Raw genomic sequence first — 17410 nt, 5'->3', positions numbered from 1 at the left:
TTAGGCCAGGGGTCTCAGACACAAATTACCAGGGAGCCACTGGCTATGTGGTGTTCTCCAAAGGGAACCACATGAGAAATCTTTTACACACACACACACACACACACTTGTGATAAAGGCCCCAGTTCTCCACTTAGTGCAGGGAAGTTTAAATGGACTTTATCTTCGTTAAGTTACATTTAGCCCAGACTACCTCAAATACCAATTATTGAACAATCCTGTCTTGTGTTTGCATGTAGTCAGCCAACAGTGTGCCGTATATACAGTATATAGACCAGGGGTGTCAAACTCCAGTCCTGGAGGGTCAGAGATCTGCACATTTTTGGGTTTCCCCTCATTTAACACACCTGATTCAACTCCTTGCACCTCCTTGTACCTCCTTGTGCTAATTAGCACGCAGCTCTTGAGCTGAATCATTTCTGGTGGAACAGATAAAGATAAAAGCTTTACAGGGCTGACACCCCTGTTATAGACTGTTGCGGACAGGCCCAAAACAGACCAGAACAAATATGCATGATTTACCTGCAAAAAAATGTTAGTGGATTCACAGTTTGTGGAACTGAATTTAGCGGAAGCTGACTGGTCCGCTAACAGTTCCTAAAGTTAGCCGAAACACCACTCGACTAACGAAAAAGTTAGCTTCGCTGATTAGCGGTTAGAGATTAGCGGAACCCTGCCTACCACTGGCCCATTGGTTTATTGTCACCGCCACCCCACTTAATTAATTTAATTACTTAAAAAGTGAGGTACTGATTAGCCGTATTAGGTGTGCTAGTGGTCGAATCGAGAATTACATGGATTGGGAGGAGCAGTTTTGAAATGGTTAAGCTATCACCCTTCGACAGACATAATATTATAGTTTCACTCCAACATGATCATTTAAACAGCATGTTCTTTGAATTCTGAAAACTTTTGTAAAGTACTGTACACTCATTGAGTATTCAATAGTCAAACCAAGCTGTCAGCGGTGTGATTAACAAAAGCCGTCCTCATCTACGCTCCATATAACCTCCACAAAATACATCCTCGCTCACTCATTCCAGGCAGTTTATTACTTGATGTCCTTTCCTATTTTTCTCTTGTTTCTCCTGGGTCAGATTTCGCTGGCTAAAGGACGGACAGCAGTTTGACCCTGCCGCAGACCCCCGGCTATCAGTATCAGAAAATTCCGGAAGTTTCAGCATCTCGGGGGAAGGACCCATCAGCCAGTACCAGGGGAGGTACCGCTGCTATGCCTCAAATGAGCTGGGCACTGCCGTCTCTACGGAAGCCAGACTCATTACAGAGAGTGAGTCATGGTCTTTCTGGCTGTTTTGGTGCAGAATATAGCCTTTTCCATTTCCAAATGAGAAAATCTAGAACATGATGATGATGATGATTATTATTATTATTATTATCAGTTGGTTCACCAATCAAAATTGACTCAATCAAAATGCAGTGGTGACTAAAGGACATTTATTGAACTTTTCATGATTTACTAATTCGAATGTTTCTATTATTCTACTTAGAGCTGATGAATTCTCATCCAGAAAGGCCCCATTCAAAATATATACCTTATACTGCCTAAGTATAAAGAAATTTTTCATCATCTCACACAAATTGTTTGCTGTTGTCCTTCCCCCGCGTTTAGCTTGTTGCAGAAACACTCCTGTGTATTTTTTCAACAGAGGGTAAGCTATTATGTAAGATAATACTTGCCAAAAGCAGGTGGTGGAGTTTTCTGGAACATTCTAATAAAAATGCATGAGATTTGGCTTTGACTTTGAAAAGGTACATTATAATTTATTAGAATCATAGCCACAATTTCAGCCCAAAAACAAACACAGCAAAGCATGATGGTAACCAGCAGTGGCAATATTCTCAGCCACCTTCAGCATTGATATATTTAACAGAAAATTAGCTATTAAATACAAGTACAACCACATTTTTTATGAACACACACAGAAACCAGCATGTTCTGGAGCAAAATGCTGTCTATATGGTCACTAATAAATTCTCACATATAAAGGAGTTATATAGAAAAAAACTGGAAAATTATAGTTCTCATAAAATCTACAATCCATGATTGAATATTCTGTAAGTATAAAGAAATGCAGATGATGTATTTGTCTATATAGAGCAGATCTGTTGCTACTCCGTATAAAAACAGGAAATTTGAATATTGATGTGATCTTCCTGGAAATGCTTCCCACGTCAGACTACACCTTTTCCAGTACATGAAGAATATCATCTACCTGTCTCTCTCATGTCATCCCCTTCGGTTTCCTTGACAACAGCTCCTTAGAAACAAGGTTGAGATGATGTCATGCAGTCATCTCCGTGGTGACGTGAACTTGATCGGTCTTTGGGGATCGATAACCATCTGTGTTTACAAGAGAAATGCAGATTGTGAACTGAATGGCATCACAATCATTTTGTAATACCATGCGACAATAATACATTCTTTTCATGTTATTGTTATAATGATCTTTAACACAGTTTATAGCTATTCTGGTGTAATCAGTCAGTTTTTTGAATCATTGCAGGATCATATTGCTTGTGCCAAGCTGCCTCTGTATATTTTAGGTACTCCCACTCTGGCGAAGGAGAAGAAAGTGCAAATCAAGGTAGAACAAGGAGACAAAGTCATTTTGTACTGTAATCCTCCTTTCAGCACAACCAAGCCTCACATCCACTGGATGGATAGAAGTGAGTTTATATATCCTGGCTATTCTGTCTTTCTCTCTCTGTTATTCTGTCATTCTGTCTTTCTCACCATCTCGTCATCTCTGTCCCTTAGTCACTTAGTCTCTTTCTCTGTCTCTTTCCATCTTTCTGTCTCACTATCCATCTATCAGTCCAGTTATGTTGGCCTGCTGGCCGTTAAAAGACGTTTAAACGCCACTCCTCAAACCCCCTTCATCTGCAGACTTGAAGCACATAGAACAGAGTGAACGTGTGACCAAGGGCCAAGACGGGAGCCTCTATTTTTCCAATGTGCTTTCCACGGACAGCCGTAATGACTACATCTGCCACGCCCAGTATATCTTTGCCAGAACCATCCTGCCGAAAGAGCCGGTCTCTCTCATTGTGGCCCCCTGTAAGTCCCAGAAACTGCTTTTTTTGAGGGGGGGGGGGGGCGATTTGCCATAGCCTTCTGATTTTTATGGAATTTGCTCTGATATATTAACCTGGGTCAATTAGAGGTTAGTGAATGTCACAAAATTACATATGGCGCAGTGGTTTGAGGGCTTTGCAGTGTAAATCAAATGTTGCTGGTTTATCTTTAAATGGGGGATGCTGTTATACCCTTGAGCAAGGAAGTCAACTCAGTTGCTCCAGCAGTATGCATCGGTAAGGCCTCATAGGGATCTTTAGACACAAATATAAGGTTACAAAACAGCAAAGGCATCTTTACAAAGACAAATGAGAGAGTTCATTAAGCTCAGTTCATTTTCTTTGCAAGGGACCATCCGCTGTGCAGCGTTGCTATCAGTCAGGATGAAAACATATTCGAACAAGCAAGCTGAGATTATATTAATCCTTTCCTATGAAATTCTTATGTATTGTAGGGTTTTTGATGAACAATGAAAATTGCTAGTCATTTATTAGGGCCAGAGGGGTGTCTATGAGCTACGGTGATTTGGTGTTCTGTCTCTTGGGGGCGCCTTTCTCTCTGCAGCAAACTCGGTGGTGCATAACCGCAGGCCTCAGCTGCTACAGCCCCCTGGCTCCCACAGCTCGTTGGTGGCCCTGAGGGGCCAAAGCCTGGTCCTGGAGTGCATTCCCGAGGGCCTGTGAGTGCAGTACACACCTGGGTGTATTTCTATGCCTTAGCTAGTGTCTAAGCCTGCCTGTTTTGCCTGTTTGTTAACATAAATCAGATTCAGTTTGACATAGCTTGAATATACCAATGCTGTTTAGTAATAATATCTTTTATATGAATACAAAGTCAAAAAAACAAAATATAAACCAAAATATATTATTACATGGCTGGGTATAATAACACTCTCCAAGTACTGTGGTGAATGTGAATGGTGTGTTCAGGGTGCGTCCTGTCTGTGCCAAGCGGTTTGGCACATGACTGAGGCCTCATTTGGCCTGTTCAACCTTCTCTCATAAATCTGAGAGAATAAAGCTCTTCACACACTGTGGCTTGATCAGAACCATGCTGAGATGCCACTGATTGATGACATTGATGGAAACAGGGTAAAGACCCCAAAATACGCTAAGGAGTTAATTGGCTGTTTGAATAGCAGGATTTACACGAAAATACATTACTTGAAAGTCTCTGAATTTATCATACAATATATAGCCCATTACCCTGACTAGGATAAGGGGGTAAGTGATGGATGGATGGATGGATGGATAGATGGATAGATATGCAACATATAACATATCGATTAATATTCACATGACTAATAACAATAGATAAGTGAACGTGAATGTGTATATGTGATATGTGACCACATGAATGTATATACATATTTGTATATCTATATATGTCTGTTTGTATATGTACAGTATATTTTGGTGATGTCATACATGAACTTACACCTGAAGGTTCACCTCTGCTTTTAATTATACAAGGTCAGTCATCATATGTGTTAGTGTGATGTAGATAGATGGCTGTTCCTCAGGTTCCGGTTCTATCCCCCCCCTGTCTGCAGGCCAACGCCGTCCATCACATGGCACAGGAAAGATGGAGTTCTCTCCCAGTCCCGCGCCGTTACGCAAAACTACGACAGGTGGCTAAATTTCACCACCATCAACGAGAGCGACGATGGGGAGTACGAGTGCCGTGCCAAAAACACGCAAGGTGTGGCCACACACACCTACACTGTCACTGTGGAAGGTAAGCACACCTTCCGGAAGCGACGGTCAAAGCCTGCTCTGAATGGAAGTGTAGTTCAAGCATGGAGCCTATAAACCTCCACCAAAACAGTGGTGTCATTAGTGTTATTTAAGACACTTGTCGAAAAGGACCTATGGTTACTGAAGGTTGAACATACCACCAGGGGTGGTACGATTGCTTAGGATGCTCTGAGTCCGTCTCCATGTGTATCTCACGCGATGAGTTGTTCAGTGGTTAGCACTCATGGCTCACATCTTTGGGAACAGGATTGAAGTCTCAGCCCTGTATGTGTGGGGTTTGCATGCTGTCATACAATGTTGTCCCCGTGATGTCACGGGGTTTCCCCCAAGTACTTTAGTTTCTCCCCACAGTCCAAAAAATAAATGCTGATGTACACTGAAATTGCCAAATGGTGTGTGTGCCCTGTGATGGGTTGGCACCCCGTTCTGGGTTATTCCTTGCCTTGCCCCCATAGCTTCTGGGATAGATTCCAGAACCCCCACAGCCCTAAATAGGACAAGCAGTTATAGGAAAATGTTGGGTGGATAATTTAGACGAAAAACAGTAGCTGGCTGGTACACTAAAAAAATTGCATGTCAGGCTGCATCATGTTTTACTGAACTAGCCCAGTTAGCTAGTAGCAAGAATTCTTATGCCCCTCTCTGGTAGATTCCTAATGGTTATAAGTTTGGGGCTAAAAGGGATGAATGGAAGTTAAGTGGGTCCCAGTGTGGGACAACCCAAGGAGCCCAAACTACAATGTGGATCAGGTCATTCATAAGGGTTGAGGCTCCCCATAACTGAGGCAGACATGAAGGTCCTGTGTGGTGTCATATAGACGCTGTGCTTTTCCCTTTAGCGGCTCCATACTGGACCAAGCAGCCTGTGAGCCAGCTGTATGCGCCGGGAGAGACTGTGAGGCTGGACTGCCAGGCAGACGGTATCCCCACCCCTACAATCAGCTGGAGCCTCAACGGAAACCCCATTGCGGGTGAGGCTGGACCCCAAGCATGCCCATGCTGCAGCTGACGTCATGGGCTTAGGGGTCATGACCTCTTCATACCTCTGTGTCTGTCACATTTGCTTCAGTCTCCAGTGCTTTTCCCTGTAACAGAAGGGTAGAGCCTTTCCGGTCTCGTCCCTGCCACTCCTCATATGGACACTGTGCAGCCTCCCCGTGTGATTCTTTCCACAGCGGTCGACCCTGACGCCAGACGCACGGTGCACGGCAGCACCCTGACGCTACGAGACGTGATAAACAGCGACACGGCCGTGTACCAATGCGAGGCCTCCAACAAGCACGGGACTATCCTGGTCAACACCTACATATACGTCATTGGTGAGGTCATAGGCACCTTCATCTGTCTCCACGGACATCTTGCAATAGCTTCCCCCATGCTCACCTCGCCGGTCTCACAGGTTATGGGCCTGTGGGCATCACGTCTCTCTCTCTTTTATCTTTAGAACTTGCCCCTCAGATCCTGACAGAGGATAAAATGGTGTACACGGCCACGCAGGGACAGACGGTCTCGCTCACCTGCCGCACGTTCGGTTCCCCCAAGCCAAAGGTCGAATGGTGAGATATTTGTGCTCCCCACAAAAAAAGAAAGCTCTGGAAGCAAGGGCTTTGCCTGTATATGGGTTAGTGCAGTGTTTCCCAACCTGGCCCTCGGTGACCCCAGACGGTCCACTTCTTTGCAAAAATGTGGATCGTCTGGCAGGAAATTGGGAGGGAGCAAAAACATGGACCGTCTGCGGTTCCCCAAGGACCAGCTTGGGAAACACTTTGTTAGTGAGCCATGTGACATTTTTTAGAGCAGTGTTTCTCAACCCAGTCCTCAGAGACCCACAGACAGTCCACATTTTTGCTCCCTCCCAGCTCCAAGCCAATCAAAAACTTTGAATAACTGGTGCAGGAGCACTGGGAGCTGGGAAGAAGCAAATATGTAGACTGTCTGGGGATCCTCGAAGACCGGGTTGAGAAATTCTGCTGTAGAGCAGGAGTATATTTACATTTACATTAGCTGCTTTTGGCAGACACCCTTAGCCAGAGTGACTTACATAAGTGCTTAGAAGTCTCATCAGTGAATACATTCTGATACTGGTTCAATAGAACCTGGATAAGAATACTATTACTCTAAAAAAACACTGTTGGAAAGTAATACAATTTTTTTTATAATAGTGAGTGTAATCCAGGAAGTGCTAATCCAAGTACTTCCAAAAGAGGTAGGTTTTTAGTCATCATCTGAAGGCACCCTCAGCTGATCTCAGCTGTTCGTCCATCTAGTGGAAGTTCATTCCACCACATAGGTGCCGAAAACACAGAAGAGTCTCAGTGCATGTCTTTTTTGCGCCTTGAGAAATGGTGGGACCAGTCGAGAGGTGCTGGAGGATCGGAGAGAACATGCTGCAGTGTGGGGTGAAATAAAAACTTTTATGGAAGAACATTTTTGGCTTTGTGGGCAAGCATCAGTGTTTTCAATCTGATGCGGGCAGCAGCAGGAAGCTAGTGGAGGGAGCGTAACAATGGTGTGGGATGGGAGAACATGGGAAGGATTTAAACGAGTATATGTGATGAATGGCACTCAGAGGAAGACCAGCTAGGAGTGAGTTACAATAGTCTAGTCTTGAGATGATAAGAGATTGAACAAATACCAGAGTGGCCTGTGTGGAAAGACATAGACGAACACTTCTGATGATGAAGAGGAGAGATCGACAGGACCAGGAAGGATTAGGGTTCTGAAGCAGAGGCTGTCCAGTCATTTACTGTCTTCGCTGTCCACACAGGGAGAGTGACAGCCATGAGGTGCTGTTGTCCCATGCCAGGGTGTCCCAGCTGGTCAATGGGACTCTGCAAATCGACGATGTTTCTCCGCAGGATGACGGGCTCTACAAGTGTTCCATGGTGAACACCAACCTGTCCATCAGCGCAGAGCTGGAAGTGCTGAGTGAGTGTCACGACTGGGCACAAAATGGCCACGTTCCATTGCATACCTGCATAAATCAACCATCCCTATCCTATGTGGGTGTCATCCATAGAGAAACACGGAACCTATGTATAAGACTTCATCTCAACTGTCTGAACTATTCTTAGCATGCTGACCTCAAATCGGTTAAATATGGAATATAATTTCAACGGCTGTATTGTAGCTATAATGAGGAATTGTATATAATTAACAGCAGACCACCTGTTTCAAGGAACTGCGCAAACTGAGTGTGTTAAGGACGTTTCCTCCTTAACATCTCACCTGACCTTTCCTGTAACAGACAGGACAGAGATTGTGCGCAGTCCTGAGCACCTGCGTGTCCGCAGAGGGCATTCAGCCGTCCTGCACTGCGAGGCCTACGTGGATCCACTGCTGCGCAGCCGCAGACATCCGCAGACAGTGTGGCGGAAGAACAAACACAAGATCCATGAGTCTGCTTCTGAAGACAAGTGAGGATCTTTCAGCAATTTACTCTGAATGCAGTTTCAACCTTAAGCTACTGGATGTATCCCTTTCTTAGCCATAAGCAGAATGCACTTCCAGCTGTGAAAAGTGGTGTGAGAAAATTCACACCAGTCTTTCAACAGACACACTGCCCTCTCCAAAAGTATCACTCTATTAGTGCACACACACACACACAGACACACACACACACACACCACCACCACCACCATTTCAACACATACATATCTCTCTCAACCCAGACATGGTACCTTCTCAAAAAACACATTATTTCAACACACACATACCAGCCTCTCAGCAAACAACACAGGCACAACACTGTTTGTGGTTCATCTCCGCTGGTCTTATACATACAGTATGTTTATTTATGCTCTAGTGTTTCATTATTGTAGAACTACAACATGTTCTGTGTTTTTTGGATCCTTATATGTTCACACTTTGGTAACTGTGTTGTTCCTCATCTCCAGGTACATATTTGATGGGTCCACGCTCATAGTATCCAGCGCTGAACACATGGATGAGGGGGTCTACACCTGTGAAGTTATAACCGCACTGGACACAGCAAATGCCAGTGGCTCCATTACTGTTGTGGGTACGGAGATATCAGAGTCTAGCTATCGAAAGGACCAGGGGCTAAGTCAAGTTTACCTTGTTTTGCTCATTGTCTTTGGCTAAATGGGTGACCTTTAGCCGTCACCAGGGTCTATTTAAAATCCAGGGCTGGGTGCTTGATCTACACAATTAAGATTCAGGGATAAGTTCCTGTTTGAGGTGAAAAGTCCTCCTTAGCATGATTAACCTTCTGCTTTCATTTCAGACCGTCCAGACCCTCCCTCACACCTGAAGCTCTCTGATATCCAGAATCATAGTCTGACTCTGAGCTGGACCCCAGGCAATGATCACAATGGACCGATAAATGGTGATGGCCTTTCCAGATCTTGCCATTTTCCTCATGCTGCGTTGGTTGATCTTTTGACCGCTCACTGTCTCTCTTCTCCAGAATTTGTTGTGGAGCTTGAAGATACTTATGGGGGACAGTGGCACAAAATGAACAGTGTCTCAGGACTGATCGAGCAAGTGGAGATCCATCTTCGGCCTTTCTGGGCCTACCGCTTCCGAGTCATCGCTGTCAACGAGTACGGCAGAAGTAACCCGACTGGGCCCTCAGAATTGCACCACACGCCACCTGCTGGTGAGTGCACGCATGCGCACGGCAGTGGAGATGCGGAGTCATTACACACATACTGTAGCACTTCAGATGCGGAGTCACTGAGAGTCTTCACCATTTACCTGGAGGCTGCCTATCCATTTGTATCCAGAAAAGCAACACAAAACACAACATGTGTGTTAAGAAGTCTTTAATAACAAAATAAAATGCAACACAAACTCTTGTGGAATGTGCTGTTGCATGGCTTGCTGGACCTGCTCTCTGGACTGTAGTTTGAAGACCAGCAGAGTTTGCCAGGCTTTGACTGACAGGAAACAAGAGGTCCGCCCTGCTACTGCTATGTATCTGTACCCAAAAGACTTTGTAGTCATTCTGTTATGGTCGAAACATTTTATTACACATTTATTATACAATAATTTGGTTCAGCACCATAAAAACAGATTTAAAGGTAATGAAGTTCCTCAGTTATAGTTGCTGTCTTCAACCCTTCTATGTTTTACTCCATCCTGGTCTGGCTCACTCTGCTCTTCTCTGTCTCACTCTGTGTCTCACCCTGCTCCCGTGTGTCTCACTCGCTCCCTATGTCTTCAGTCCCAGACAGGAAACCTGAGAATGTAAGGAGTGAATCTAATGACCCAGACTCCCTGGTGATTGCGTGGAAGGTGAGGTTGTAAAAAATGTGCTCTTTCAGTGCAGCCGATACTGTAACTTCAATCACTATATTGTGGGTGATACTGTAATCAATGCACAGTCTCCTCTGAGCATACAGTGAATTTATCCCTTACTGAATCAGCACAGCACAGTCAGCACTATCTATTAGAGTCAGGCTCCAGTCATAGTTGTTCTTGTCTCCTTTTTATCTGTTGTTTAACCACTGTGTCTTTCCACCTCTGTGCAGGAGTTGGATAAAAAGCACCACAATGGTCCTGGGTTTCAGTACAAAGTCATGTGGAGGCACTCTGTGGAACATGGGCCTCAATGGCACCATAATTTTTCCACCACGTCCCCGTATGTCGTGAAGTCCACAGGCACCTACAAACCCTTTGAGATCAAAGTTCAGGCTGTCAATCATATTGGAGAGGGCCCCGCCCCCATCGCCATCATTGGCTACTCTGGAGAAGACGGTGGGTGTGCTTCCTGTTGTGTTTTTGAATACCATGTCCTCTGTTTCCTCCTGTGATGAATACAACTCATGTCATTCCATGTCATTCTGTTTTCCTTTGATGATACATCACTTCATCGCTTCCATATTGATGCTGTGAATCTTCTATCCCTCACATTGTCATTTACAAGTTTGAATACAAATTTGAATTTTTCTCTGTTGGTCTCTGACAAAGTGCCATTTCTCCTCCGTCTACTCTCCAGTGCCTCTAGAGGCGCCCCTGAACATCATCACAGAGGCTATTAACAGCACTGCCATCCGGGTGAAGTGGGATCCTGTGAGCAACGAGTCAATCCGGGGCCGTCTCCAGGGTTACAAGGTGTGGAGTGGGTGGGGTGGGGGTCCGTGGTGCACAATGCGAAGAAGGCCGTTTTGTCTAATAGCTCTGAGGTTTCATGACTGTCAGCTTTGCATTGTGGGTATTTGTATTTTTGGTTGTATAAATGGGTGACATTTTAAATGCTTTTGGGCAAAAGCATCAACAATCAAAAGAATTATCTCTGTTGCTAGGTAGTTTGTTTTAGGTCCCTGGTTAGATTAGATCAAAGTTTTGTTTTGAATGGGCACCAGTATAATTATCCCCTGTATTTTATCATCAATGAAACACTCATTTAGTATTGTAATTTAAAATGACCGAGCCCTTACTTGATTACCCAAGTGGGTAATAAAATATGCATTTGATTTGAGTATAGTTTTTTGTTCAATAAGCTATTCAATCAAAGAAAATTAACTAAGAGCAACTGAAAGAAAATTCAAGAGGAATTTGGTTAAGAAGCTTGGGATAAATAAATCAGGAAAAGTGTAAAAACTGGGGGAAAAAAACAAACATTAAATTCACTACTTATAGGCAGTGGAACCACTTCTTTATTTTGTGGTATTAAAAGCTTGACGTCTTGCCCTCCTCTTCCTGCAGATCCACCTCCGGAGGCTAGGCCACCAAGGTGGGCGGGGCCACAGGGCCAGAGAGAAGCATGAGAAACATGAGAATGGACCCCCGGTGGAGATTGTCGTGGAACAGGGGCATGAGCAGGTGCTGGCCGGCCTGTTGCCCTTCTCAGATTACCAGCTGACACTCTCAGCCTTCAACAGTAAGGGCAACGGCCCCCCATCAGAGCCACACCACTTCAAAACCCCAGAGGGAGGTGAGCTCACATAGGCGGGACCATGTCGGCTTTTTTCGTGTGGGGGGGGGGGACATTTACTTCATGGCTGCCATTCGTGTCTCGTTGCGTCTCCAGCACCGGGTCCCCCTGGGTCGCTGCACTTTGACAGTCCCTCGGAGACAGAACTGACCTTGCGATGGACCCCACCCAGACACCCAAATGGAATACTTACTGGGTACCTGCTGCACTACCAGGAATGTGGGTCTGCCTCTCCCTCGCTGTCCATTTTAACGTATCTTTGTTAATTGCATTGTCTGCATGGGTGGGTGTCATTTGTGAGCCATCAGAAGGCCTAGGATAAGAGGAGGTGCAGAGAATATTTGATGACAATAGGATGACATTGATTATCGACTTATTTCTCTTGAATTCCCGTGAGGCTCGGCTGGCAGTGCGGCTTTGCTTAGCTTGGTCACCCCCAGTTCACTGTCCTTCTCACCCTTTCTTCCTTTGCCTCCGCAGTGGACAGCAATGACCAAGAGATGAAGCTGCAGCTTATCGACGACCCCACGGTGTCGCACATCACCCTGCAGAACCTGGATCCAAAGAGTTACTACAGCTTCTACCTGCGGGCGCACACCTCCGCGGGAGACGGCGAGCCCATCGTGAAGAAGGCCGCCACACTTCTTGACAGCGGTAATTTCCGGCCCAGAAACTCAATCCCTACCGACCTGAACATGATGTTTTACATACAGCACTGTGACACTTGTGTAAAGCAGCATTTCCCAATCCGGTCCTTGGGGACCCACAGTTTCCCACATTTTTGCTCCCCTCGAGCTCCCTGCAAGCTAATCCAATTTTTGGAGCAAAAACCTGGACTGTCCGTGGGCTATCAAGGACTGAACTGGGGAACACTGGTGTAGAGGAGCAAAAAGCTCGTGTAGTGTCAATGACACAACTACACTACACACTAACTGTGAGTGTGCCTGCTGAAGATTTACAAAAAATAATTCTATGTTTTATTTCATTGGTTCACTAAAAAGGGTGCAGGGTGGCTTCGTGGTTTGTGCTGTTGCCTCATTTATACTTTATTTACCTAGCAGACGCTTTTATCCAAAGTGACATGCAAGTGAGGCAGATGGTACATAACCAGCATATGGCTGACAAGGAGCCAATTAGGCATAAGAGCAGCTTAGCTGATCTTCCAGTGAATGACCAGTAACAAGTGCAAGTTATCATAGGAGCATCAGCTATACAATCTATTACAAATATAGTAAGAACCTAATAAGAGAGCTAATTCAAATCAAAGAGAAGGTAGCAGACTAAGAACATTCAGGGTAGACAACAGACCAGCTGAAGGATCAGCACAGGACAGCGGATATAGGGCTAGTTCATATGTTCCTAGAACAGATGGGTCAGGCATTTCTTGAAGGTTGAGAGGGATTCTGATGAACGAATGTGGACGGGTAACTCAATCCACCATTGAGGAACATTTGGATTGAGAGGCGGTTGCTTGAACACACAAAGAATGTAAGTTTTGATGATCAGCTTGATGTACATGAGTGCAGTTTTATTAATTGCTCTAAAAGCCTGCACCAAGAATTTGCAGTTCATTTAAGTGCCTATAGGGAGCCAATGAAGAGAGACAAGGTGGGGGGGGGGGGGGGGTGTAGTATCGATGGACACAAAAGCACACATAGAACAGGCAGTACGGAGACGCCAATTTGCCAAGCTGCATGTTGTTGGACTACAGAAGGAGTCGTGACTAGCACAGGGAGAACGTGCACATGCAGCAGGGATGGGATTGTAACCCCTAATCTGGGGATGTCAGGCCACAGTGCAGCCACTAAGTCGCCCTTCAGTGAAACTTCACCTCGTGAATAACTTTAGATAAAAACATCAGCTAACAAACTGATCAGAACATATAGACCCAGGGGTAGGCAACCTTGATCGTGGAGTGCCAGCATCCAGCACGCTTTCTATCCTTTCTATCCTAGTTACTATCTGCCTGAGATGTGGTTCATCAGAGACCAGGTAGCATGGAAAACCTGCTGAATACTGGCACTACGGGATCAGGGTTGCCTACCCCTGATATACACTCTCAGAAAAAATGGTAAAACTTTGTACCTTTGCTTGTTCCTCAGAGTCCATTTCTGCAACTTAAAAGGTACAATTACTAGGGTACAGCCCCAGTGACAAGCAAAAGTGCAAATGTTTACACTTTTTCTGAGAGTATAGACAATACAGTAAATATATTCTGTGTAGATGTGAATTATGAACATGCTGCAAGAAAGATACAGTCCTGTTAGAATTCGGGTAATAAGATTCAGCTTCATGAACAATTTTGGTAAACTTTATGAAATCAAAGCAAAATGCATTAACATTAGATGTGATTTCCACAATGGTTGCATGGGTTAAAAATGGATACCTTTTGTCTCCTCAGGTCCTCCCACCAATATCACCACAATTGCTGGAGAAACTAGTGTTAATCTCAGCTGGGTGCCAGGGGAGAGAAGCAGAAATGTCGTATTCCTTGTGGAGTATCACAAGAATGGTGAGAGCAGGACTGGGCCCCGGCCAGGTCCCCATTGGAGTACTTTCCATATTCCTGTTGTAGCCCTGTCTCAGGCTATGTTGTAGACCCAGATCGGGCCATGTTGTGGGCCCAGATCGGGCCATGTTGTAGCCCCAGATCGGGCCATGTTGTAGCCCCGTCGCGGGCCATGTTGTAGCCCCAGATCGGGCCATGTTGTAGCCCCAGATCGGGCCATGTTGTAGTCCTGTCTCGGGCCTTGTTGTAGCCCCGTCTCGGGCCATGTTGTAGCCCCGTCTCGGCCCATGTTGTAGCCCCGTCTCAGGCCATGTTGTAGTCCCGTCTCGGGCCTTGTTGTAGCCCCGTCTCGGCCCATGTTGTAGCCCCGTCTCAGGCCATGTTGTAGTCCTGTCTCGGGCCATGTTGTAGCCCCGTCTCAGGCCATGTTGTAGTCCTGTCTCGGGCCATGTTGTAGCCCCGTCTCAGGCCATGTTGTAGACCCTGATCGGGCCATGTTGTAGGCCTGATCTACATATTTTTCATTCTGGCACCAGTGCTGCGAGGAGCAGCACTCTTTGCTGTGCTGTCAAACCATCTGCTCTAATTAGCATGCTAACTGCTGCTGTCGTTATGGTGCACTGGACAGGAGAAGGTCAGCTGCAGCTGTCAGAGGCCATCAACTCTACTCAGTCCTTCTACCAACTCCAAGGCCTGAAGTCTGGGACAAATTATAAACTTAAGTTCATCTCCAACAACAGCACGTTTTGGAATACATCAGTGAAGACTGCGGGACCAGGTAATTCAGCGTGGGCTCTGCAAGTCATTATCCCAAACTGTGTGTGCTCATACCCCCAGTCCTATCAATCAATCAATCTATCGATCGATCGATCAATCAATTTTTTATTTCTATAGCACTGTTTTGACCACAGGGCTTATAAAATGCTTTACAGACATTTAAAAGAAAAAATTCAAATATACAGAGAGGAAAAACAAATCTGCCAATAAACAAACAGATAGATAAATAATATACAAAATAATAACTCATCATTGTAGATTATTATATGCAATTTAGAAAAGATGCATTTTCAGCTTAATTTTGAAAGTACTAAGACATTCAGTAGTTCTCAGGTTTTCTGGGAGAGATTTCCAAAGTTTGGGACCATAGTGACTAAAAGCTGCCCCCTCCCTCCTCAGCCTTATTCTTCAACTGAACAGACACAACAACAAATGGAAGGTTAGAGATCGGCCTGTAATTACTAAGCACAGTGCCATCAAGATTACTTTTCTTTAATAAATGCCCGACAATAGCAATTTTCAAGACACTGAGGAAAAATAACAAAGAAAGACTGATAATATTTAGGACATCTGCCAACAACAAGCATAGAATGTTGCGGGAAAGGGATCAATAGGAGAAAACACAGGCAGATACTTTGAACAGTACAGTGTGGTGCATTAATGTCCAAGTTTTGCAGGGCGAATGTTTCCTCTTATAACCCCAGTTTTATTACTGAAGAAAACTGCAAACTCATTGCATTTATCAACTGTAAGAAGCTCGGATGAGATGTGCAGGGAGGGTTTACTCAATCTATCAATAGTGGTAAAAAGGAATCTGGGATTGTCCTTGTTATTTTCTGTACAAATTGAAAACTAGAGTTTTCTCTCTCTGCCACGTTGCTGAAAATCTCTAAGAGCTTCTTCCACACTCTACCCACAGGGCTGATTCATGTCAATGATAACTTTGCCACTCAAGGCTGGTTCATCGGACTCATCAGTGCGATCGTGCTTCTGGTGCTGGTATTGCTTATTCTCTGCTTCATCAAAAGAAGCAAAGGGGGCAAGTATGCAGGTAACACTGTCGTACTAATGTGGCACACGCTCGAACATAATCTGCCCTCTGGGTGGCCCTCCAGTTAGTGCTGGTATTGCTTGTTTTCTGCCTCGTCAAGAGGAGCAAAGGGGGAAAGTATACAGGTAATGCAGCAATGCTCACCCGGCACACTGCTAAATTGTCCTCTGAGTAGCTAGGCACCATGGGACAAGAGACAAAGTGCAAAGGTAAAAAGGGAAAGGGTCTGGCCTGGATCACCACAGAGGATGTGAGCAAATACCTGTATGTGAAGGACAAAATCAATGTAGGACACTTTCCCCATTACCATACACTGTTATTAACTATATATACTAACGCAATGCACAACAACAGAATAACCAATGAGAAACAGTTTAAACCAGGCTGATTTGTGATTGGTGGTCCACATTAATCCCACCCATAGTGGGTTTTAATCATGCTATAGAATGGTCAAATAGCTGATGCTGACCACTGAAGTACATTTAAGCCTCAGTTTTTTGTATGAACAGAAATACAAGTGTCACGCATGTTAACAGTTAGTAAACTGCAAACATGATGAAAGAAAAATACAGTTTTATGGAATATAATAACTGTAAGCTGTTCCTCTTGTATTCTCAGTCAAAGACAAGGAGGAGGGACATGTGGACTCAGAAGCTCGTCCCATGAAGGATGAGACACTCGGGGAATACAGGTGTGTACTGATGTTGCCAGGCACCTCGCACTCGCTTCCAGCCCGAGCGGCTCATGAACACAGTTTGTTTTTCCTCTTGACGTCTGTCCTTGTCCCCCTTAACATTAACCCTTGTCCGTCTCTCCTGTATGTAGATCTCTCTCCATCTCCCCCACTTCTGCCTGTCCTTCCCGCTCTTTCCTGACCTCCACCTGACCTTGAACGCAAGGTCTCTCTTGCTAATTTGCAGGTTTACACGCAGTGGAGCTCTCGTTTGGTTAAGCTTTAAAAACGGACCATTTAAAACAGGGCTCATGAGTTTCCCCCTTGAATTTGTCTCACTCCTGTTTTTCTCAAACTGCTTTCACTCTGCACTGCAGATCATTGGAAAGGTACGTCTGCATCTTTGTGTTGTGCGAGTGTTTGCTTGGTTGCTGCTTCCTTAGGCCTTGCAGCGTGGCTCTTCACAGGACTTGGGGCAGCATGCTTCAGTGTATGATGTCCTTTAACCATCACCCTACACACTGCCCTTCACCACAAGACCCCTTTGTCAACCTTTTGCATATGGATGGCCATTGTTTGTTTTAAAATGATCAAGGATGTTTCTCAATATGCGTACTTGACCATACTTGTGTTGTCGTGTACCCG

General features: G+C 45.0%; 1 protein-coding gene across 6 annotated transcripts in view; it reads left to right on the top strand.

Annotated features, from left to right (window-relative positions):
* LOC111856948 (neural cell adhesion molecule L1-like) overlaps window positions 1-17410 on the top strand; it is a 44556-nt gene that overhangs the window by 23283 nt on the left and 3863 nt on the right. For 3 of the 6 annotated variants that reach the window (XM_072715242.1, XM_072715238.1, XM_072715239.1), the window contains 24 exons: window positions 1098-1288; window positions 2566-2688; window positions 2909-3079; window positions 3662-3776; window positions 4650-4834; window positions 5694-5825; window positions 6030-6173; window positions 6299-6410; window positions 7622-7782; window positions 8102-8270; window positions 8751-8875; window positions 9101-9202; window positions 9284-9475; window positions 10043-10113; window positions 10350-10575; window positions 10817-10932; window positions 11527-11755; window positions 11852-11974; window positions 12236-12409; window positions 14157-14267; window positions 14893-15042; window positions 15961-16092; window positions 16711-16783; window positions 17143-17154. In XM_072715242.1, coding sequence (XP_072571343.1) covers window positions 1098-1288; window positions 2566-2688; window positions 2909-3079; window positions 3662-3776; window positions 4650-4834; window positions 5694-5825; window positions 6030-6173; window positions 6299-6410; window positions 7622-7782; window positions 8102-8270; window positions 8751-8875; window positions 9101-9202; window positions 9284-9475; window positions 10043-10113; window positions 10350-10575; window positions 10817-10932; window positions 11527-11755; window positions 11852-11974; window positions 12236-12409; window positions 14157-14267; window positions 14893-15042; window positions 15961-16092; window positions 16711-16783; window positions 17143-17154 — 3339 coding nt within the window. The remainder of the gene's footprint in view (window positions 1-1097; window positions 1289-2565; window positions 2689-2908; window positions 3080-3661; window positions 3777-4649; window positions 4835-5693; window positions 5826-6029; window positions 6174-6298; window positions 6411-7621; window positions 7783-8101; window positions 8271-8750; window positions 8876-9100; window positions 9203-9283; window positions 9476-10042; window positions 10114-10349; window positions 10576-10816; window positions 10933-11526; window positions 11756-11851; window positions 11975-12235; window positions 12410-14156; window positions 14268-14892; window positions 15043-15960; window positions 16093-16710; window positions 16784-17142; window positions 17155-17410) is intronic. The other 3 variants (XM_072715241.1, XM_072715243.1, XM_072715240.1) reach the window with 3 other exon arrangements.

Source organism: Paramormyrops kingsleyae, chromosome 8, assembly GCF_048594095.1.
Source record: "Paramormyrops kingsleyae isolate MSU_618 chromosome 8, PKINGS_0.4, whole genome shotgun sequence".
Classification (NCBI taxonomy): Eukaryota; Metazoa; Chordata; class Actinopteri; order Osteoglossiformes; family Mormyridae; genus Paramormyrops; species Paramormyrops kingsleyae.
Note: the sequence above shows the minus strand (reverse complement) of the source record. Positions and strands in the feature narration are given on the sequence as shown.